This window comes from Cynocephalus volans, chromosome 17 (genome assembly GCF_027409185.1).
Source record: "Cynocephalus volans isolate mCynVol1 chromosome 17, mCynVol1.pri, whole genome shotgun sequence".
NCBI classification, from domain to species: Eukaryota; Metazoa; Chordata; class Mammalia; order Dermoptera; family Cynocephalidae; genus Cynocephalus; species Cynocephalus volans.
The window spans coordinates 1,305,137-1,327,464 of record NC_084476.1 but is presented as its reverse complement, the minus strand read 5'-3'; the positions used below and the strand labels follow the sequence as shown (position 1 = coordinate 1,327,464).

Below are 22,328 nucleotides of genomic sequence, written 5' to 3'. Positions count from 1 at the left end.
GGGGGCGCACGGGTCCGAGGCGGGGCGCCCTGGGCCCGCCCCTCCGGGGTCAGCGCCGCCCGCAGGGTCCCGTGACGCTGGTCGGAGCGTGCGGGTCAAGGGTGCCAGCTTGGCCGGCGGCGGCGGCGACATGGCCTCGGAGCGGGACGTGCGCGCCCGGCTGCAGCGCGCCGGCCAGGAGCACCTCCTGCGCTTCTGGGCCGAGCTGGCGCCGGGACAGCGCTCCGCGCTGCTGGCCGAGCTGGCGCCGCTGGAGCCGGAGGCGCTGCGCGAGCACTGCCGGAGGGCGGCGGCGGCCTGCGCGCGCCCCCACGGCCCGCCGCCCGGTCTGGCCGCGCGCCTGCGACCCCTGCCCCGGGAGCGCGTGGGCAGCGGGAGCCGCTGCGACCCCGAGACGCGGCGGCGCTGGGAGGAGGAAGGTGGGCGGGCCGGGGGCCGGGTGACGCGCCGCCCCTTGCGGGCCGGAAGGGGTCGGGCGCAGAGTGGGGTGGGGAAGAGCTTGGGCTTGGAGCTCAGTTGGCCCTACCAGGCCCAGGTGTGGCTCGCTCTTGAGGGACGTGGCCGTTGGGTGGCAAGTCCAAGACGTCCCCTCATAGCGCCCCTTGCCCCAGGTTTCCGCCAGATTGCCCTGAACAAGGTGGCCGTCCTGCTGCTGGCCGGCGGGCAAGGCACTCGCCTGGGCGTGACCTACCCCAAGGGCATGTATCGTGTGGGGCTGCCCAGCCAGAAGACCCTGTACCAGCTGCAGGCGGAACGGATTCGGCGGGTGGAGCAACTGGCCAGCGAGCGCCACGGGACCAGCTGCACCGTGCCCTGGTGTGTGCTTCCTGCCCTACCTGGGCCTCAGAATGACCCCTCCTCATGTGGCCCCAGGCCTGCCCCACGCCAAGGCCTGAGCCCTAACCCCAGCCCTGGACAGAGGCCAGCATGCACCCAGACTGAGGCCTGACCCGGCCCGGTGGGTGGGACCACTCTGATCCCCACCTCCTGAGGTCCCAGGCCCCCTGGAGGCCGGCTCACCCCTGCCTCCCCGCAGGTACATCATGACCAGCGAGTTCACCCTGGGGCCCACAGCCGCCTTCTTCAAGGAGCACAACTTCTTCCACCTGGACCCCGCCAACGTGGTCATGTTTGAGCAGCGCATGCTGCCTGCGGTGACCTTCGATGGCAGGGCCATCCTGGAGAGGAAAGACAAAGTTGCCATGGCCCCAGGTAAGGCCCACCCCTGAGACAGGGAGGAACGGCCGAGCCTAGAAGCCGGAGTGGAGGTCAGGAGGCCTGGGTCAGAGTTCAGAGTGTGCTGCGGGGAAGCTGTGTGGTCCTAGGCAAGTTGCCTCCCCTCTCTGGGCCTTGATGCCCATCTGTCACCTGGCGCAACCATGGGATTTTTTTTTTTTTTTTAAAAAGATGACCGGTAAGGGGATTTTAACCCTTGACTTGGTGTTGTCAGCACCACGCTCACCCAGTGAGCAACCAGCCATCCCTATATGGGATCCGAACCCGTGGCCTTGGTGTTATCAGCACCACACTCTCCCGAGTGAGCCACGGGCCGGCCCAAACCATGGGATTTTTTGGATGTTGACCGAGAACTGCCTTAGGCAGGAGGTCGGGGCTTCCCTGGGACTAGCAGGCCGGGGCTGGTTCCTTTCTTCCTCCGCAGATGGCAACGGGGGCCTGTACTGCGCACTGGCGGACCACCAGATCCTGGAGGACATGGAGCACCGTGGAGTGGAATTTGTGCACGTGTATTGCGTGGATAATATCTTGGTGCGGCTGGCTGACCCCGTCTTCATAGGCTTCTGTGTGCTGCAGGGTGCTGACTGTGGCGCCAAGGTGAGCTCCCTGACCCGACTTGACCCACCCCCTCTGCCCAGCCCCACCATGCCCAGCCCTCCGTGCCCACCCCCTGTCGCGGCTGCAGGTGGTAGAAAAGGCATACCCGGAGGAGCCCGTGGGCGTGGTGTGCCAGGTGGACGGCGTGCCCCAGGTGGTGGAGTACAGCGAGATAAGCCCTGAGACGGCAGGGCTGCGCGCCCCCGACGGGGGCCTTCTCTACTGCACTGCCAACATCTGCAACCACTTCTTCACCAGAGGCTTCCTCCAGAGGGTCACCAGGTGTGGGCACAGGTGGCCCTGGAGCATAGCTAGAGCAATCTGCGCTGACTAAGGACTGCCAGGACCAGGCCAGGCTGAGGCCTCTGGGCTGCAGCATGGAGGCTGGGCTCGGCTGGGCTGCGGTGGCAAGTGGTTGATGGTTTGGGGTAGAGAAAGCTTCTCTTGTTTAAACAAGCCAGAGGCACTGGAGGTGCGATGTGAGCTGTGCCCTGTGAGCAGCTGGTGGAAGGCTCTGTAGTCAGGTCTGCCTGCCCTGTCTGTGGTACTGCCCTGTTGCCCACAGGTGCCACCTCTGCCCATGGCTTGCCAATTTCTGTTAACCGGGGCAGGGACTGATGGCATCTGGCCCACTGGGGGTGCAGGGAAAAGACCTGTGCTTCCCCAGGGGTCTGGCTCGGTTCCTGCTGCTTCTGTGCCCTGTGGTGTCCGTCTGCCAGCCTGCCCCCCCCCGGCTGGGTGTGCCCAGAGGTGGGGACATAGTTCCCAGGGGTGTCCTCTCTGAACTGTGACTTTCCCGCTTTTTGCCCTCCTGCCCCCCAGGGAGTTTGAGCCCTTGCTGGAGCTACATGTGGCTGTGAAGAAGGTCCCGTACGTGGATGAGGAGGGAAACCTGGTAAAGCCGCTAAAGCCGAATGGGATTAAGATGGAGAAGTTCGTGTTTGACGCGCTCCGGTTTGCTGAGTCAGTGGCAGAAGTCGTTTGTTTTTCCTTCTCTCTCCGTTTTGGTGGTGGCTTCTGAGGCCCAGCCGGGAAGGGAAGTGGCGGCTCGGTGAGGGCACCGAGGGGACTGGAGGGCTGCAGGCAGGTCTCGGGAGAAGCCAGAGGGTACTTGCCCCAAGAGGAAGCCCCCATGCCATGCGGGGCAGGGAGCGTAGGGACCGTCTGGGCAGTTAAAGGTCTCGGGGGACAGTGGTTCCACCTCCTGGGCCCTCCCTTCGTTGCCCTCACCCAGGGTTAGGTGTTTCCAGGCCAGGTTGCTGGGATGGCTCGCAGGGCATTTGGCCCTCAGTCTGGGGTCCCAGGGTCTGCGCCTTTGGCAGGTGGGATGGGAGGGAGAGCTTGAGGCATCCCTGGGATCTCCGGAGCAAAAACTCGGCCAGTGGGGCCTCTCCTCAGCCTGCTGCTCACGGGACAGACCCAGTCAGTCACGGTCAACTCCGCCCAGCCCTCGCCTGCCCACAGCAGGTCCTCTGGGCTGGGACATGGGATAACCAGCCCTTTTCCCCACCAGGAACTTTGTTGCTTTTGAAGTGCTACGGGAGGAGGAGTTTTCCCCGCTGAAGAACGCCGATTCGGCTGACAGGGACAACCCCTCCACCGCGCGGCGGGCGCTGCTGGCTCAGCACTACCAGTGGGCTCTGCAGGCTGGGGCCCGCTTCCTGGGTGCACGTGGGACCCAGCTGCCCGAGCTGCCCTGGTGAGCATGGGCCCTAGGGTGCAGCCCGAAGTGGGGAGTGGTGTCAGGGCCCAGTCCTTAGCCCCAGGGCCATGCTGGCTCTGCTGCTGTCTGAGCACCATACCAAGTGCAGGTGGCCATGTGCCAGCCAGCCCCAGGTGGCACAGTGACCACTGGTTCAGCCTCTTGGCCTAACTCCTCAATTTCTGCTCAGGGTTCTGGGGGATGCTGGGGATTTAGCCCTCCCCAGCTTATTCATAAGCTTTGAAACTGAGACCTGGGCATGCCGTTGAGAAGACAGCAGGGCAGTTTCTTTCAGGGCTGGGGAAAAAAGTACATTTGATTTTCGTCTTCCCAATTGTGTGTAGCCACCATACACAGATAGACACATAAGTCTATCTGCCCGGGCCCTGCACGCAATGCCTGTGAGGGTGCCTTCTGCCCTAAATCAGGATTTGTCACTCAGCAGGGGAAAGCTTGCTCAGGGTTTAGGGTGTCCAGAAAAAGGGGTTGCAGGAGCCAGGTGTGTGGAGCTAGGCCTGCTGGGCTGGGCACTGGGCCACCTCCTCTTAGGGGGCTGGGGGGACAGCCCGGGACATGCACCCCCAAGGCAGATGCTGACAAGTGGACTCCCTCTAGCTTGCCCCAAAATGGAGATCCTCCGGCCATCTGTGAGATATCACCCTTGGTATCTTACTCTGGAGAGGTAGGTGCCCAGCCCTGTCTGGGATTTTTCTGGGTCAGGCTTGCATGAATCACAGGAATACTGTCTGGGCTGGGGTGAGGAAGTCACAGCTCTGCCTCAGTTTACCAACAGGGTAAATGGTCCCTTAAGTTGCAGAGGATATTCCAGGATGTGGGGTGAGGTGGGGTGACGTGTCCAGAGGCCTTTGTAGGTTCTGGGAGGGTATGAGGTGGGGGCGAGTCAGGCTTCTGTGGGAGCCCTGTTAAGGGAGGAACACCAGCTCTCTGCTGACTCTCTGACTGGGGCTGGCTCTGTGCCGCTTGGGTCAGGTCAGGCCTGAGTTTGTTGGGACGGTCTCATGCTGGTTTGGGGTCTTGGGTGGCCTTAGGATGTGCATTCCGTCCTTACTCCTGGAAGCTTTCCTAAATGTGCCCGTCCCTGACTCCAGGCAGAACTGGGATCCTACCCTGGGCTGTGGTTCCTTGGTGCAGCTGGAAGGGCTGTGGGTAGCCCAGAGGTGGACACTTGGCTACAGTGACTTGCTCATTTCCAGGGCTTGGAAGTGCACCTGCAAGGCCAGGTGTTCCCATCCCCGCTTATCCTGGATGAGGACCAGGCCAGGGTGCTGCGGCCACAGGAGTCCTGACTCGCTCCCAGACCTGCCACCCTAGGGTCCTCTGCTTAGGAAAGCAGGGTGCTGTGCATTCCCAGCCTGTGGAACGGAGGGAAATGCTCAGGTTTACTCCACGAGGGCAGGACCTCTCCTGTCACCCATGGACACAAGAGACCGTTGGCCTGCTGCAGGATCCAGCTGGGAAGCAGAGGGACTTGGGAACTCGGAGAATGAGGCTGAGAGGAGGCTTTAGGGTGGGGCCTGAGGGACTTGGGGCATCGTCTGGGGAGAGCAGCAGAGGGGACTTCCCTGTGGAAGCCAGCGCTGGCCAACAGATGTCCACTGTATTCTCAGCCGAGGATGAGCAGGCGCCACTGCCACAGCCAGGACGCCGTTCTGCAGACCACAGAGGAAACAGAATGAGGTGAACAGGTCTCATTCCTTCACAGGGGTCATGTTCAAAGGTCCTGGTTGGCAGCCGAACCAGTAACTGGGGGGTCACAGCTAATCCCTCCACCCATCCTGCATGCCCAGCTAAGGCCAACAGTAGGGACCCACAGTCCACGATAAAGGCTGGCTCCGTGAGCAGCTGGGCGCACGCCTGAGACGCCTGCCGCCTTCTGTCTCTCCCCAAGGCCTCGGCCTCTCAGCCACATCTGTGGTGGGTTTCTATTGCTGAGTTGTATGCGCTTCCCCCAAGAACCAGGGGACCTGTACCAGTGGCTCCTGTGGTGGCTGATGATTGATCTGGGAGGCAGCTGGTTCAGGAGCTCCAGCCCCACCCTGGCCCACCTGGAGCTTGTCACAGATCTTGGTGCTCAGGCTCCTCCCATGCTCTTGGGATGGGGCCTTCATATCTGGTGCCCTGGTCCCTCCTGCACTCCCGTGAAGCTGGGGTGGACCAGCCAGTCCCCGGTCGCTTCCCCTGCGTTGCTGCTCTACAGCACAGAGCTTCTGTTGATTGGCACCTGCGTTCCCACCTGCTGAAGTGAAGAGCAGCATTGAAGTGCAGTCTGCTGCCAAATCGTTGTGTCCCCTCTGCCACAGCCCCCAGCCCTGGACTGGAGGGGCTCCACTCATCCCCATATGCTTCCTCAGGGGAGGGGTGTTATCTGCAAGGCTGGGTTCGGATGCACCCGATTGTACAGTGGCACACAGTGACTTGGCAGAACGGCGTTCAGGCCCACACTTGCCTCCATTGGGAATGAAGCCAGAGGACGACTTCTGCTTCCACCCAGGCTCTGCCAGTCTGCTCGCTGCAAACCTCATGCCTTAGGGCCCTTCTCTGAGCTGCTCCACAGGCAAGCAGAGGACCCAGCCGGGGTCCTGCCCACAGCCACTCCTCAGGCCATAAGTGGAACAGTTAGTGACCTGTTTGCCACACAGTGCCATTAGTTGGGTAAATTCTTGAAACAGCTCACTTTTTAAAAAAGTTATTAATTATATTTCACAGAGAGTCGCAGAGAAAGCCTTGAGTTCCTGTAAACATTTCACCCAGATTCCCCCTGTGGTTGCATCTCACATGATGACAGGCCGATATCAAACTCCAGAATGTGACACTGGTCCTATGTGAAGTCACCACATGTAGTGATTAGTGCACCCCCCTCGGCAATCGAGATGCACCCCTGTGCCAACACCACAAAGATCACACGACCCACCAGCCCTAACCCAGGGGTCCACCAGTGGGACAACTGAGTTTTAAAAGACTGTTGACTTCTTGGTTTTCTGTGTGACTTTCTATGGGCCATCTCCGGTAGATAAGATGCTGCGGTTGACCGCCACCACGGCGAGGACAGTTTTTGACTAGCGCACAGTGGTGGGGACAGAGACCAGGTGTCCAGGACTCTGTGGCCGGGGGGTGGTGCCCGCCAGCGTCCACGCAGGAAGCCGGGGACCACTCCGGGGTGCCCAGGAATCCTCGTGCTGGCGTCCAGCTCCTCTCCAGGGTCTCGGGGGCCTGGCAGGGGTGGGCGTCTGCGCCCTCAGCACCGACAGCTGGTGAGTCGCCTTCCTGCACTGCATCCTTGAGATGCCACCGTTTCGCTGGTGACCGAGAGCCGCGGGGAGGCCGTGAACCAGGAGCCCTGGCACGCACGTGCGCGTAGCAGGACTACACGCGAGCTCTCCGGCCGCCGTCTTCCAGACGAGCGCTGGCAGGGTCGGCTCGCGCCAGCCCCCGCAGAGCCCTTGCTTTCGGAGCAGCTGAGGTGGAAGAAGACCCCCCCGTCCGCGACCCCCGGATATGCCTGTGGCCCGCGCCCGCTCGCGTGCCCGAGTCGCAGTCCTCTGCCATGCCTCAGTGCATTCGCTGGTTCTGCAGCGCCCGGCCCTGGGTGTCTTTTCGGGCCACACCACCGTGCGGGAGGGATGCTCGGGGGCCCTGCGGGTCTTCCGGGGCAGACTCGGGCGAGCCGGGCGCCGGGTGGGGTCCGCAGGGCGGAGGTGGAGACCCGGCGGCCGCAGGCGCTGCTGCGACGCGTGGGTGCTTCCCCCGGGGCGCTCCCCGCAGCCACCCGGAGACGGCGGCGGACCCAGGCAGGCGGCGGCAGCAGCAACCACGCGAGGCGCGTGGGCAGGGGGGCAGGGCAGGTGGAGGCCACGGCCCACGGTCCGCGCCGTTGCCATGGCCACGGCGGCGCGGATGGGCGGGCACCGAGAGCTCAGCGCAGGCGCCGAGGGCCGGCCTCAGGAAGCGCATGCGCGCTGCGCTGGCGACCGCGGCCGCCGGCGGGAGAGACCCGGCTGTTGCCTCCGCCGCGACCTCCGTCCCCTCTTCCCGCAGCAGGTACATGTCCGCCTGGAAAGACACGCAGGGAGACGGGCTCCCGGGAACACAGATGCTCACGTCGCGAAGACAGATCGGAGAGCCGGCCACGGGGCCAGGGCAGAGCGCGGGCCCGCCGTGAGCTCGGCGCGTCGCCACCCCACGTCCTCCGCCAGGGCGGCAGCGCTCCGGCCAGCTCGACGCCAGCTCACCTGTGCACGCCGCGCACCTGCCGCTCAGACTTTCGGTCTCGGCCCGTCCGCCGAGCGCTGGCCCGGGCGGGCCCGCGGAATGCGGTGACACCGGCGTCGGGTCTGAAAGGGTTTCCGTGTGGGACAGACCGTGTACGCTCCGTTTTCATTAAGCTTTGATTTCAGAATCAGACTTTAAAAACTGGCGGCCAGAGCTGAGTTAGGCGGATGACCCCCCATGACGTGCAGTGACGGCCTGGGCAGGGCCATTCTTAATGCCTGGGAGGGGCGGACGCGGGAGGCGAGGGTCTGAGCACGGGGAGCAGGGCTGGGGCCTTCCTGCGACTACAGCCGTGGAGGCAGACGGCTGGCTGTCCGGCCTGCCCCTTTCCCGAGCCACCCTGTCGGGCCGGCAGCAGAGTGAGGGGACTGTCCCCGTGCCGGGCTCCCGGAACAGCAGCAACAGGACACTCCGCAGCACTTGCCTGCTGCCTCGAAGGCCGTGGCTCGCTGCGCTGTTCCCGTGGCCTGTGGGAGTGCTGCCCCCGTCCCCTTTGACCAGAGGCCTCCAAGGCCTGAGAGGGACAATGCCTGCCCGGGCCCCAGGGGCTGTCATGTGGCGCCCTGGACGAGCGTGTGCTCCCCACAATTCCCACTATGGCTTCTGTGCCCCCAACCTTCCCTGCGCTCCATTGCTGCCCTTCCCACCCCCTTTATTCTATCCATGGCACTGGCCAGTGTCCATCCCCCCACTCCACCCACTGTCAGCTTCACTCACGTGGGGTCAGAGAGGACCCTGCCCAGACGGTCTCCCTCTGTGTCCTGACACCAGGGCAGTGGACATATTCCCAGAAACACATCAGTTACCTAAACTAACTCAAGTAGATACAGAAATCTCAGCAGATCTATATGGAGAGATTGACACAATAATAATAAACCTCCCACAAGGAAAATACCACATCCTGATGGTTTCACTGGTGAAATCTACCGAACATTAAAGAAGAATTAACACCAATCTTTCTCAAAGTTTTCCAGAAAGTTGAAGACGAAACTTCAACTAGCTTCATTGTGGAGGGTACTAACATTTCTAAAGCAAATGTACTTCACAGGGCCTGGCTTCCAAAGCCCTGTAGTTTCAGGTTTAACCTAACTTTTTAAAACTTACATATAGAAATGTTAAGCTTGCAAAAGACAGGAAACTTTCCCCAGGCTAAAGTCTCTGTTGTAGATAAAGAATTGTAACACAGCAAATTGCTGGCTCAAAGACAGACGTCCTCGGTGCAGGTTAACCTAAAGTTACTTAATTGTTATGTAAACATACTGAGGAAATTGCTGTAGGAAAATACAGTATTTGCTAAGAACAAGCTTTTGTTGGTGGATTGACTTCACCTTTTGCCAATTGCATTATGGAATGTCACTTTGTTATCTCACTGATGTTACCAGCATCTATTGTTAAACTATACTTAGCCATAACTCCACCTATGTTCCTTTTCTGTAACTTTCTGGCCTGGAGAATAAATACTGGGAAAAGACCCCAGTCCAGTATTATATTTCCAAGGAGGAATGCCTCTCTCTTGAAGGTTCCTGGAAAATTAACCCCTTCAGGGCTTCTCACTGCTCAGAAAAAAACGGGCTTTGAGCAATCCTTTGCATCTCCATCACCCAAGAGGAGAGAGGTGACAAAGAGACAGTAACACTTCATAGCTCACTCGGAGGATAGCATGATCCTGATACCAAAGCCAGATAAAGACATCATTATAAAAGAAAGCTACAGAACAATATTCCTTATGAATATTGTTGCAAAACCCTTAGTAAAAACTGGCATGTCAAATCCAACAGCATATGGAAAGATCTATGCACTGTGACCAAGTGGAATTTATCCCAGGGTGCAAGCATGGCTCCATTTAAGAAAATTAATGTAATAAGCCTCATAACTGAACAAAGGGCAGAAAAATACACAAGCATCTCAGCTGACATGGGAGAGGCATATTATAAAATCCAACACCCTTCATTTTTGAAAAAATCATAAAATTAGGAATAGAAGGTGTAGTGGATTGGATTATGTCCCCCCAAAACTCACTGAAGCTTGAATTGTGCCCCAAGTTTCATATATTAGAAGCTTAATCCCTACTGTGACTGTTGAAGGTGGGAAATCCTATTATGGTAATCGAAAGGTGGAGCCTTAAAGTGGTGATTGGATTGTAGGACCATGCTGTAGCGAATGAATTAAAAATAGTGGTCGCGGGTGTAGTTCTGAGGGCTTTAAAAGAAGAGAAGAGTCTGTCTTTCTCTCTCTCTTTCTCTCTCCTTCCACCATTTTCCAATATGAGACACCTGGGTAACTGTCACCACCACCAGATGGACTTTGGATTTCCCAGCCTGAGAAATTGTAAGCAGTAAGTGTCATTTTCTTTATAAATTACCCAGTCTCAGGTGTTCTGTTATAGCAACACAAAACAGACTAATACAGAAGGGAACTTGCTCAACATGATAAAGGGCATTTATGAAAAACCCACAGCTAACTTCATACTCAGTGGAAAAGCCTGAAAACTTTTCTTCTTCTTTTTTTTTTTTTTTTTAAAGATGACCGGTAAGGGGATCTTAACCCTTGACTTGGTGTGGTCAGCACCACGCTCACCCAGCGAGCGAACCGGCCATCCGTATATGGGATCCGAACCCGGGGCCTTGGTGTTATTAGCACCGCACTCTCCCGAGTGAGCCACGGGCCGGCCCTGAAAACTTTTCTTCTAAGATCAGGAACAAGGTGAGGATGTCCCCTTTCACTACTGCTCTTCAACATAGTTCTAGCCAGAGCAATTAGACAAGAAAAAGAAATGAAGCATGCAGACTGGACAGAAAGACGTAAAACTATTTCTATTTACAGATAATATGATCCTGTATATAGAAAATCCCAATGAATCCACAAGAAAGCTACTAGAGCTAGTAAACAAATTCAGCAAATCTGCAGTCTACAAGATCAACAAACAAAATCAGTTGTGTTTCTATGCACCCGCAATGAACAATCCAATAAGGAAATTAAGAAAACAATTCAATTCATAGTAGCATCTAAAAGAATCAAATACCTAGATATAAACTTAATCAGGGACATGAAATACTTGTACACTGACAATTACAAAACACTGCTAAAAGAAATTAAAGAAAATCTAAATAAGTGGATAGATACCCTTTCTTCATGGGTAGGAAGACTTAATATTTATTGTTAAGATGTTAATACTTCCCAAAACAATCTACAAATTTGACAGAATCCCTATCAAAATTCCAACAGAAAATTTTTTCAGAAATGGAAAAGCTAAACCTCAAATTCATGTGAAATTGCAAGGGACTGCAAACAACCAAAACAGTCTGGAAAAAGAGGAACAAAGTTGAAGTCACACTTCCCAATTAAAAACTAACTACAAACTACAGTATTCAAAACAGTATGGCTGGCTAGCCACCAAAAACAAAAACAAACTTACAAACACAGTATGGTGTTGGCATATGGGCAGACAAATAGACCAATGGAATAGAAGTGAGTGTCCAGACAGAAACCCACATCTCTGGCCAGTTGATCCTTGCAAGGGTGCTAAGTCTATCCAATGGAAGAAAAAGAACAATGTCTTCAACACATGGTGTTGGGACAACTGGATGTACACACACAAAAGAATGAGGTTGGACCCTTACCCAACACCATATACAAAAATTAACTCAAAATGGATCAATGACCTAAGTATAATAGCTAAAACCATAAAACCTGGAAAGAAACATAGAGGTAAATCTTCATAACCTTGAATTTTGCAATAGATTCTTAGATATGACACAAAAGCACAAGCAACAAAAGAAGAAATAGATAGGCTCCAATCAAGATGGTGGAATAGACGGTCCGCAGCGTCACTCTCTCCCACAAATCAACCAAATTTACAACTATAAAAATGTAACATCACCCAAGCCAGGGCCACTGGAGCTCAGGGGAAGAGGAGGAGAGACCTATGGAGTTCATGAAGGTGGGAGAAACTACGATGAGAGAAAGAAAAAGCTGCTCTGAGCATTTCAGGCTGCAGCTGCTTTAAGACTGGAGCTGCTGAGCACACGGAGCAGGAGCCAGCAGAAGCCGCAGCTGTGCCCTTCAGATGGAGTTGCTTGGAGGCAGCAGGAGAGAAGAGGGCCTTGGTGGCCTCCAGGACAGCAAGACCACTAATAGGGTTCATGTGGACCCATGCAGGAGCAAGGAGCCAGAACAGCTCAAAAAGAGGAGCCATTCAGAGGCTGGTGAGTCATTGCAAGGGACTGGGGCAGGGCCTGTCCCATGGGAAGTGTTTACAGCACGGACGGTGGGGGAGACAGGCCCAACAGGGGACACTGAGACACAGCAAGAACAGCTGATCTGCCCCCCAATCAGCACAGGACCACTCAGAGGAGACTGGTCAGGAATGCAGAATTGCATGGGGTGCAGTTTGATGAAAAAACTCAGGCCCAGATCAGAGATTCTACAGAACACAGATCCACCCGGTCTCTGGAGAGCCGGAAGTACCTATAAGGTCAACCATTAAACCCTGAGCTGCACAAAAAGCCTTCCCTAGGGAAACAGCAGCAAAGCAGCAATTTAAACAACCACACAGCCCAAGTACAGGTTCCCACAGGAAGTTTCCCTGTGTTAGAAGCAAAGGACAAAAAATTAGTTCCGGCCCAGGCACACTACCAGCACCTTGGGGCCTGCCTGGGAACCAGAGGCTTGGATCTGGGGACCAGACACCACTCCCACCTCCAGGCAAACTGCACCAGTGCGTCAGGGCCAGCCTGGGGACCTGAAGCATGGAGAAGGGGACTGGACCCCCCTCCCACAACCAGGCACAACATGCCAGCACCTTGGGTCCTGCCCAGGGACCTGAGGCAAGGAGAAGGGGAACGGACCTCTCTCCCACAACCAGGCACACTGAGCCAGCACTTCAGGGCCCACCTGGGGACCTGAGGCAAGGAGAGGGTGACTGGACCTCTCTCCCACAACCAGGCACACCATGCCAGCACCTTGGGGCCCTCCCAGGGACCTAGGACATGGAGAAGGGGACTAGGCCTCTATCCCACAATCAGGCACATTGAACCAGTGCCTTGGGGCCCAGCCGGTGAACTAGGGTATAGAGTTGGGGACCGGACCTCTCTCGCACAGCCAGGCACAACATGCCAGCAACTCAGAGCCCACCCAGGGAACTGGGGCAAGGAGAAAGGGACTGGTCCTCTCTCCCACACCAGGCACACCATGCCAGTGCTTCAGGGCCTGCCCAGGGACCTGAGGCATGGAGAAGGGGACTGGACCACCCTCCCACAACCAGACACACCACGCCAGCACCTTGGGCCCTGCCCAGAGACCCAGGGCATGGAGAAGGGGACCAGACCACCCTTCCACAACCAGGCACACTGAGCCAGTGCCTTGGGGCCCACCCAGGGGCCTAGGGTATGGAGTCAGGGACCAGACCACCCTCCCACAACCAGGCACAACATGCCATCACCTCGGAGGCCACACAGGGACCAGGGGCATGGAGAAGGGGACCGGACCTCTCTCCCACAACCAGGCACACAACGCCAGCACCTCGGGGCCCACCCACAGTCCTGAGGCATGGAGAAGGGGACCGGACCACCCTACCACAACAAGGCACACGGAGCCAGCACCTTGGGGCCTGCCCGGGGACCCGAGGCAAGAAGGGGAATGGACCCCTCTCCCACAACCAGGCACACTGAGCCAGCACTTCAGGGCCCACCCGGGGACCGAAGGCATGGAAAAGGGGACCAAACACACCCCACAACCAGGCATACTGCCAGTGCCAAGGAGCATGCCAAAAGCAGCAACTCCATGTGGGTGGCCCACTACAGCCACCATAATAACCGTGACTGCTGCAAAAGCGGCTAGATGCCACAGCTACCACGCAGATGGTCCGCCAACCACTGGAGTGCATTCACACAAGAAGAGTCACCAGCAGAGACAAAGACAAAAAGAGGATGTCTCATTCCACAAAACTCATTTCAGAGTGACAGAAGAAGCATCTGCTGTGTGATAATATTGGGGGACCTGATCACAGCCCTCAGCACTGGACACATCATCTAGGCAACAAGTTAACAGTAACCATTATTCTTTTAGAAGGAGAGAAGAAATCTAGGGCACTTAGAGGGGGAAGGGGAGAGGTTGGACAAGGGGCATAAAGAACAATTACAATTTGTAACAATATATATGCTAGTAATATTGATTTAATCAACATATCTCAATGTTCAACCCCCAAAATATGTACAATCGATTTTGATTCAATAAATAAAATAAAATATTTTTAAAAATAAATAAATAAATTATATTCAGGAAACAGGCAAGCTAAAACATTTGCAAGTGCAATTAGGAAAAGATTGTTTCTGGAACAGATTTTGAGATTTAAAGAGTTTATGTTTAGCTATTAACTTTCAAAATAGTTTGGCAAATTTTTCTAGTAAATAAAAAGTAAATGTAATGTAAAGGCCAAAACAAAGTGGATGGTGAGTAAAATAGAAGTTTCGAGGTAAAGTTAACTGAAGTAAAAATACTCAGTCTCAAAATATGTACATTTACAGCAATCTATTTTGGAAGCCAAATAATTTCAAATGATATCTTACAGACTGAAAAAAAAAAAAAAGAAATAGATAAATTGGACTTCATCAAAATAACTTTTGTGCATCAAAGGACACTATCCACAGAGCAAAAAGGCAACACAGAGAAAATATTTGCAAATCACATCTATGATAAGGGATTTGATATTCAGAATATTAAAGAAACTCATAGGGGCTGGCTGGTTCGCTCAGTTGGTTGGAGCGTGCTGCTAGTAACGCCAAGGTCCATGGTTTGATTCCGGTGCTGGCCAGCCACCAAACAAACAAACAAACCCCAAACAAAACAAAACTCATAAAACTCAGCAACAACAAAAAAACAATTCAAAATGGGCAAAGGACTTAAAAGGACATCTTTCCAAAGAAGATATACAAATGGCCAATAAGCTCATGAAAAGATGTTCAACATCACTAATCATTAGGCAAATGCATATCAAAGCCACAATTAGATACCACTTCACACCCATTAGCATGGCTACCATCAAAAGAAAAAAAAAAAAGAAAATTACAGGTGCTGGTGAGGATGTGGGGAAACTGGAGCCTACGCACTGTTGGTGGGCCTGGGAAGTGGTGCATCCACGTGCAGACCAGTGTGGTGGTTCTTCAAACAATGCAACATCAAATGACTCTGCCATCCAGCAAATCAACTGCCAGGGATATACGAGGGTACTTCAAAAAATTAATAGAAAAATAGAATTAAAAGATAACACAAATCTTTCCAGGAACATTATGAAGACCTCTTGTACATAAAGAATTGAAAGCAGGAACTCAAACAGATACTTGTACACCCATGTTCATAGCAGCAGTATCACAATAGCTAAAAACATGGAAGTAACTCAAGTGCTGGGGCTGACTGGTCAGCTCAGCTGGTTAGAGCACAGCCTTATAACACCATGGTCGTGGGTTCAGAGCCCCGTACCAGACAACCGCCAAAAACAAATGCTGGGAAAGTAGAATAATTTAATCAGGCCCCCTCGCCTCGGGGCAGGTTGGGGGTGGTGCAGCATTCTTTGTGCAGGTTGTGTGTGGGTGGAGTTAGTGCACCTGCACAGCGCCACCACCTTGACAGGAGTTTACTGCCACAGGTGGCCACTGCTGCAAACAGCTATGATCTCCAACCTGTGGCTTCCAAGGACCTGTTTGCCGGTCACCTAGCTCACAGACCTGCATGCAAGGGGTCTCGGGACCCAGCCTGGTGTGTGAAGGGTTTGTGACCCAGTCTGTGAACAGACTTGAGGAGTCTGTGAGCTCCAGACCCAGCCCTAGCTCGACAATTGGCCCAGTCGGCAGGACTCCAGACATTAGTCCAAGTGCCACAACAAACAAACAAACAAAAAACCCCAAGCGTGTCCGTGGATGGATGAACAGATAAACAAACTGTGGTCTGTCCAGACAATGCATCAACCATAAAAAGGAACTGAAATTCTGACACACGCTACAGCCTGGATGAACACCTTACAGGCGTCATGTAGAGGAAATGAGCCAGACAGAAAAGGACAGATATTGGATCATTTTACTTTATATGACATACCCAGAATAGGTAAATTCATGGTGGCAAATGTCGAATGGGGGGTTATTGTTTAATGGCTACAGTTTCTGTTTGGGGTGATGCAATAGTTTAGGAACTAGATAGTTGGTGACGTACACAGCACTGAGGTCTGAGGGGCAGAGCAGGTGGCTGTCGGGGGCTGGGCAAGGCCCCCAAGTCCATGAGTTGTGGAGAGTGGGGGAGGGCTCCAGGACCCACAGACGTACCCCCATGCTCGGGGCCACCAGGTGTAGCTGGAGGAGCCACGTGGATGGTTTGGAGGGAACAGGTGTTGTGCGGGGGGAGGGCTTGGGCTCAGGTTCTTGCCTCCCACAGGCCAGACCCCCCGGATTCCCCTCCTGGGGCCCCCCCTCGTTCTCTAGCCAGCATCTCTGTCCAGCCCTGGGGGATGGGGGAGGCCCTGGAGAAGCTCTGCATCTGCAGCAGGTGTGGGCCTGGCCTCTGGGTGACGTGTGGAGCCCCTCACAGGCTGACAGTGGCCCAGGCAGTGGTGACATGGATGGGAGGTGGGGCCCCTGCCACAATGGCCATGCTGGGGGTCTGCTGATCTGCCAGCCCCTGCCTGCTGAGCTGGGGGTGGGAGGAGTGGGGTGGGAACTGGGCCCGGGGTCAGAGGCCACTTTCCTGAAGGCGCCTGGCCTCTGTGTGCCATGAAGGGTCAGTGAGAGGCTCCAGCCCCACCGAGGGATGTGGGCATGGTGGCCATGCCCAGCCCTCAGCTCTCAGGCAGAACCGAGCCCACTGGCCCCGAGCACAGCCCCCTGGGCTGTGCCCACCCCTCCAAGGCTCAGAGACCCTGTTTGCTGCCCAGAAGGGGCACCAAGTCCTGGGCCACAGACAAGAGAAGGCCCCCGCCCCCCCAGGAACCGTCCCTTGTCCTCTGGCCTGTTCTGTGGGCAGAGCCGAGCATGCACGGCCCACGGTGGGGCTCCCACTTGTGGGGCACCTGCAGGGGCCCTGGGTGTGGCTGGGCCTGCGGTCCTGCCTCCAGCTTCTGGCCGAGGATCCCTGGGGCTTGTCATTGCCCCCATCCAGCGGAGGGTCTGCAAGGTCAGCCCCTTCCACTGGACACCAGCCAGGCTGGAGCCTGCAGCCTGGCACGCAATCCCAGGCACCATGGTGGGGACTGTGAGGGGGACAGTGTTGTGGCACTGGATGACCGCGAGGTGATTACACCCATGTGCTTTGCCATGACAGGGACAGTCACTGTCACCATACTGGTAGCCACAGCCACAGTCGTGGGACATTGTGAGGGGCAGCAGAAGGGCCAACCCAAGTGGCCGGTCCTCCCTGCTCAGCCCCAGACGGGCCAGGGACAGTCTTGGGAGTAGCGATAGGGTGACTCCCTTTCTTTCGGCAGCCTGGGACCAGGCCACCCCCTCCCTGCTCTGGACCTGGCTCTTGGCCTGTGGCTGGACTGGATGGACACGGCCCCACAGGTGGCTGAGCTGTCCCGTTGCCTGGCCCTGGACTGGACGCCAGGGAGAAAGGCGACCCCTTCCCTCCTCTGGCGCTCCCTGGGGAGGAGGGGCTCCAAGCTCCCAGCAGAGGCCTCTGGTTGTCCTTGTCCCCTGGTCCTTGCAGGGCTGTATGAGCCCAGTAGGCACAAATTGAAGGAGCGGGTGGAGGTTCCCCAGCTTTCCTGCCCCGCCCACGCCCTCTGGGGGCTCCCAGCCCACCCGCATGCCCAGCCCCTGCCCAGCCCCTGCCCAGCGTCCATCTCTCCAGCACTGTCCCTCTGCAAAGGGACCTGCCTGCCCCCACACCTGTCTTCCCACAGCCCTCTACTCCCTCCTTCTATGGTGGCAGCCAGGACTGTCCCCCTCGTCGTCAGGGCGCTTGGGAGGGGCTGGGAGGCAGGGGTGACACCCCCAGCCAGTGGCGGCCGCCCGAGGTGCAGGGTGAGCCTGAGTGTGGCCGCAAGCAACATCCGGGAGTGAGAGGGCGACCACCGGTGAGCGCGGAGGAGGCTCTCAGCCCTGTCGCAGTGTCCTCGCCTCCCTGGGGCCCCCGGCGCGGCCACGGCAGGACCCACGTGGCATGCGTTCCTCCCTCCCCCGGCCCCCGCGCGCCTTCGGCCTGCTTCACGTGTCCCCATGGCCACCGTCTCCATGGGGACGCACTGGGTGCCCAGGAACCTCTGGGACCTGGACACAAAAGAGCCAGGAACTGGGCCCGCGGGGACGGAAAAGCCACCCTGCTCTGGGCTCCAGACCTTCCCACGGAGGCACCGCCCCGCCCAGGTGGCCACGTGACTCTGCCCCCGTCACGTGACGCCGCTCACGTGGCCGCCCGCGACTACCGGCCAAGCCAGACATGAGTCCCCAGCATCGGAAGCCCGTGGCGCGGCCGGCCCCTCGCTGGGCCCCGGTCCTGCTGCTGGCGCTGGGGCTGCACGGCCTGCAGGCTGGGGGTGAGTGTGGCCCGGCAGCCCCCCAGGCCCCTCCGGCCCGCCCGGCCCTGAGCATCCCCCTCCCCAGCCCGCAGACCCGCGGAGCCCGGCTTCCGGGAGGGCTATTTCGAGCAGTTTCTGGACCACTTCAACTACGAGAGGTTCGGCAACAAGACCTTCCGCCAGCGCTTCCTGCTGTCAGGTGAGTCGCCCGGCCCGTCGCCCGGCCCCGCGTGCCTGGCCTCATCCCGCGCCCCTCCACCCCGCAGACCAGTTCTGGACCCGGGGCGAGGGGCCCATCTTCTTGTACACGGGGAATGAGGGGGACGTGTGGAGCTTCGCCAACAACTCGGGCTTCCTCGTGGAGCTGGCGGCCCAGCAGGCGGCCCTGCTCATCTTCGCGGAGCACGTGGGTACCCGGCCCCACCGGTTCCTGGGCCGTCCGTCGGGGCTGGGTGGGGCCCGGGGCCGCTGGAGCGGCGGGGTCAGCTGTGCGTCCCTGCCGCCCGCAGCGGTACTACGGGAAGTCACTCCCGTTCGGCCAGCAGTCCACGCAGCGCGGGCACACGGAGCTGCTGACCGTGGAGCAGGCCCTGGCCGACTTCGCTGTGCTGCTGCAGGCGCTGCAGCGGGACCTCGGGGCCGAGGACGCCCCTGCCATCGCCTTTGGTGGGAGGTGGGTCCCTCAGGCAGGCCGAGCTGCTTGCTGTTCTCGGGACAAAGGTGTTCAGCCTGTACCAGGGCCCCCTCACTGGGACGCTTTCAACGTTCCTCGTTGGAGACTTGAAGGAGCGTTGCCTCCTCCAGGAAGCCCTCCTTGCCCTTCCTCTGAGCCGACCCCATGGGCTGGATGGAATGTGCAGGCCACACTAGTGGGAGTCTTGGCTGTGTCCCCAGGGCTGGGCCAGGGTGGGACCTCACCAGATGCCTTTTCCCAGGGAAAGCTGAACCTGCACGGGGCCTAGGGTCAGAATCTGCGGGCCTTGGAAAGTTTAGGTTCCTCTTGTGGCACTCGTGGGCCTCTGAGGGAAAAGAGGAAGTGGGATATTGGGGGTGGGGGTGAGGACCAGCCCCACAACCTCAGCCCAGAGGCCAGGGTGGGGCTGCAGCCTGCACGCAGGCAGCTTCTGGAGCAGGGCCCATGGTCGTAACCCTGTGCCCCACACCAGTTATGGGGGGATGCTCAGCGCCTACATGAGGATGAAGTACCCCCATTTGGTGGCGGGGGCGCTGGCAGCCAGTGCGCCTGTCATCGCAGTGGCAGGCCTCGGCGACTCCTACCAGTTCTTCCGGGATGTCACGGCGGTGAGTGAAGATCCGGGGCCCCTCAGGCTGGTCCATGTGTGGTGGCTGCAGCGACAACAGTCTGCTTTTTCCAGGACTTTGACCGCCAGGGTCCCAAATGTGCCCAGGGTGTGCGGGACGCCTTCAGGCAGATCAAGGAGTTGTTCCTACAGGGAGGTGAGGATCTGCCCGCCCTCCCTGCTGCCAGGCCTGCCCCTGCACGCAGCCTGGTAGCCTCCTCTGCCTTCCTGCAGCCTATGACATGGTCAGCCAGGAGTTCGGCACCTGCCAGCCCCTCTCGGGACCAAGAGACCTGACCCAGCTCTTCGTGTTTGCCCGCAACGCCTTCACTGTGTTGGCCATGATGGACTACCCGTACCCCACCAACTTCATGGGGCCCCTTCCTGCCAACCCTGTCAAGGCGAGGCACCCCCAGGGGAGGTCGAGGGCCCAGCTCCCCTGGGGTGGTCGGTGCTGGCCTGGCTCGAGGGCTTCGCACCCACTGTGAGGCTGGGGGATGCTCTACGTGCATCCTCATAGGCTGGCAGCCCTGACCCTCGTTCTGGTAGCAGAGGAGGTTGAGTCAGGCAAGGGGCTGAAGGCTCTGCTGCCCCCACCCCAGGTCGGCTGTGAGCGGCTGCTGGGAGAGGCCCGGAGGATCTCGGGGCTGCGAGCACTGGCAGGTGCGTGCCCCCTCAGCCCCAGAATGAGCAAGTGTGGAGACCCTTATGTGGGTGTGGGGCAGGGTGGGGGTGGGGTGAGGATCTGCAGTGCTGGCCTGGGCCCCAGGGATGAGTGGGGGTGGGGAGCATGGGCTCCAGCATCCCTGAGGACCCTTTCTGGTACTGCCTGGGGCTGGGCCTGGCTTGGGGGTTGCTGCTCACCATGGTCTCTGGGGGTTCCCAGGCAGCATGCCCCACCCACCCCACTAGGAGCAGGAACATCAGGTGGGCCACTGGGCACCCTCAACGGCCAGGGCTAAGAGCAGAGACCCCATGGATCTTCAAGCAGGTGGCCCAGGCGGGCATTCCCCACGGACCCCCAGACCCCCCGTGTGACCATTCTGAGAGAATGGGTTGGTGGCCTGAATGAGTGGTGCATCCCCTCCAGGACTAGTCTACAACTCCTCAGGCACACGGCACTGCTATGACATCTACCAGCTGTACCACAGCTGTGCTGACCCCACTGGCTGTGGCACCGGCCCTGACGCCAAGGCCTGGGACTACCAGGTGTGGGGGTGTGGACTGCCAGGGCGGGGGTGTGGGCATGCACCCTGCCCGCCTGACCACAGCATGGGGTCTGCAGGCCTGCACCGAGATCAACCTGACGTTTGCCAGCAACAACATGACTGACATGTTCCCCGACCTCCCGTTCACTGATGCTGTCCGCCAGCAGTACTGTCTGGACACCTGGGGCGTGTGGCCCCGACAGGACTGGCTGCAGACCAGCTTCTGGGGGAACAGTAAGGATAGGGGCAGGGGCAGTAGGTAGGGTTCTGCTCTCTGCACCCCTGCCCATGGCTCCAGCACTGGGGGCTGTGCTGAGGCCCTCCCTACCACTTGTGTCCCTTCCAGACCTCAAAGCTGCCAGCAACATCATCTTCTCCAACGGTGATCTGGACCCCTGGGCAGGGGGTGGGGTGAGTCCTGGCCTGGGCAGCTGCTGACCCCCAGGCTGTGTCTGCAGCTGTAACCCCATTAGTTTTTACATGAGACCCTGTGCAGGGTTTCCCTAGTTGGTTTGCCAGGATGGCTCCTTTGCAAACCACAGCTGGGTTCTATCATCCATTTTTGCTCCAAGCCCCACTACTTCCTCCTCTCCCCTTCTCAGTTTCTTTCCCTGGTTGCTTATAGTGGATTCACAGCTGGCTCATTCACCTTCGCCTTCCTTTCCAATGGGACCATGTAAGGCTGTGCTGTGGCCTCAAATTACTGTTTTAACTACATCTCACAGCTACCTAGAGGGCTGAGGTGGGGCTGCTTGTAGCCCAAAGCCTGACAGGAATTCCTTCTAACAACAGATACAGAAGAACCTGAGCACATCCATCGTTGCTGTCACCATCCAGGGGGGAGCACATCACCTAGACCTCAGGTGCAGTGGGAGGCGGCCTTACCTGGCTCCCTCTCTTCCTGAGCCTGGGCCAATTGCTGGACGTGGGCTGGGAGGGGCCGTGAGGCTCACCCTAGGGGCTGGGGCTCTGCCTGCCTGGCTGAGCAGCCCTCCCCTCTGTGCCTGCCCCTCAGAGCATCCCACCCAGAAGACCCTGCATCCGTCATAGAAGCGCGCAGGCTGGAGGCCGCGCTCATCGGTGAGTGGGTAAAGGCAGCCAGACGTGAGCAGCAGCCAGCACTGCGTGGGGGGCCCCGAGGCTGAGGGCAGCCCCTATCCAGCTAGGGCCAGAGAGGACTCCTGGGAGTGTCCCAGAGAAGATTCCTCGAGTGAAGAGCCGTGGCCAGGCTGCCCACCTGCCCTGCACCTGGGTGGACGTCAGGACCCTGAAGCCTGGCTGCAGCCCAGTGTGGGGTCCTCATGCAAGTGAGGCTTTGGTGGCAAAGGGAAGGGGCTGAATAAAGCAGTTTGGCCAAGCAGCCTGTCCCGTCCTGTGGGGGCCACGTGGGGAGGGGAGGGGAGGGCACCCGCACACACCTCCCGCGACCTCATCAAGCATGGACTCCTCCACTCTCAGGCCTGACATTTCAGGGCAAAAGGGAGGGAAAGGCC

The 22,328-nt window shown here is 57.9% G+C and overlaps 2 protein-coding genes across 3 annotated transcripts; both read left to right on the top strand.

Moving 5' to 3' along the window:
* Positions 1-120: 120 nt before the first annotated feature.
* On the top strand, positions 121-6,522 carry UAP1L1 (UDP-N-acetylglucosamine pyrophosphorylase 1 like 1). Of its 2 annotated transcripts, XM_063082119.1 has the most exons (9): positions 121-419; positions 612-816; positions 1,037-1,212; positions 1,661-1,833; positions 1,922-2,115; positions 2,656-2,796; positions 3,347-3,532; positions 4,151-4,217; positions 4,750-6,522. In XM_063082119.1, the coding sequence occupies exons 1-9, from the start codon at positions 131-133 to the stop codon at positions 4,840-4,842; spliced, it is 1,524 nt and encodes a 507-aa protein (XP_062938189.1). In that variant the 5' UTR covers positions 121-130; the 3' UTR covers positions 4,843-6,522. The 2 variants fall into 2 exon arrangements, with proteins under 2 accessions (XP_062938189.1, XP_062938190.1); XM_063082120.1 differs by lacking the exon at positions 4,151-4,217.
* Positions 6,523-18,238: 11,716 nt separating this feature from the next.
* Positions 18,239-22,192, top strand: DPP7 (dipeptidyl peptidase 7). The gene is made up of 13 exons (XM_063082236.1): positions 18,239-18,344; positions 18,412-18,525; positions 18,593-18,732; positions 18,836-18,999; positions 19,493-19,628; positions 19,703-19,784; positions 19,862-20,028; positions 20,230-20,290; positions 20,718-20,836; positions 20,913-21,069; positions 21,182-21,246; positions 21,628-21,698; positions 21,851-22,192. The coding sequence occupies exons 1-13, from the start codon at positions 18,248-18,250 to the stop codon at positions 21,978-21,980; spliced, it is 1,503 nt and encodes a 500-aa protein (XP_062938306.1). The 5' UTR covers positions 18,239-18,247; the 3' UTR covers positions 21,981-22,192.
* The last annotated feature ends 136 nt before the right edge of the window (positions 22,193-22,328 follow it).

Coding starts and splice junctions, on each gene's coding strand:
- DPP7 (XM_063082236.1), top strand. CDS start 18,248: ATGAGTCCCCAGCATCGGAAGCCCGTGGCGCGGCCGGCCCCTCGCTGG. Junction 19,785..19,861: donor GGAGTTGTTCCTACAGGGAG/GTGAGGATCTGC, acceptor GCCTTCCTGCAG/CCTATGACATGGTCAGCCAG. Junction 20,837..20,912: donor CCAAGGCCTGGGACTACCAG/GTGTGGGGGTGT, acceptor TGGGGTCTGCAG/GCCTGCACCGAGATCAACCT.
- UAP1L1 (XM_063082119.1), top strand. CDS start 131: ATGGCCTCGGAGCGGGACGTGCGCGCCCGGCTGCAGCGCGCCGGCCAG. Junction 817..1,036: donor ACCAGCTGCACCGTGCCCTG/GTGTGTGCTTCC, acceptor GCCTCCCCGCAG/GTACATCATGACCAGCGAGT. Junction 1,213..1,660: donor CAAAGTTGCCATGGCCCCAG/GTAAGGCCCACC, acceptor CTTCCTCCGCAG/ATGGCAACGGGGGCCTGTAC.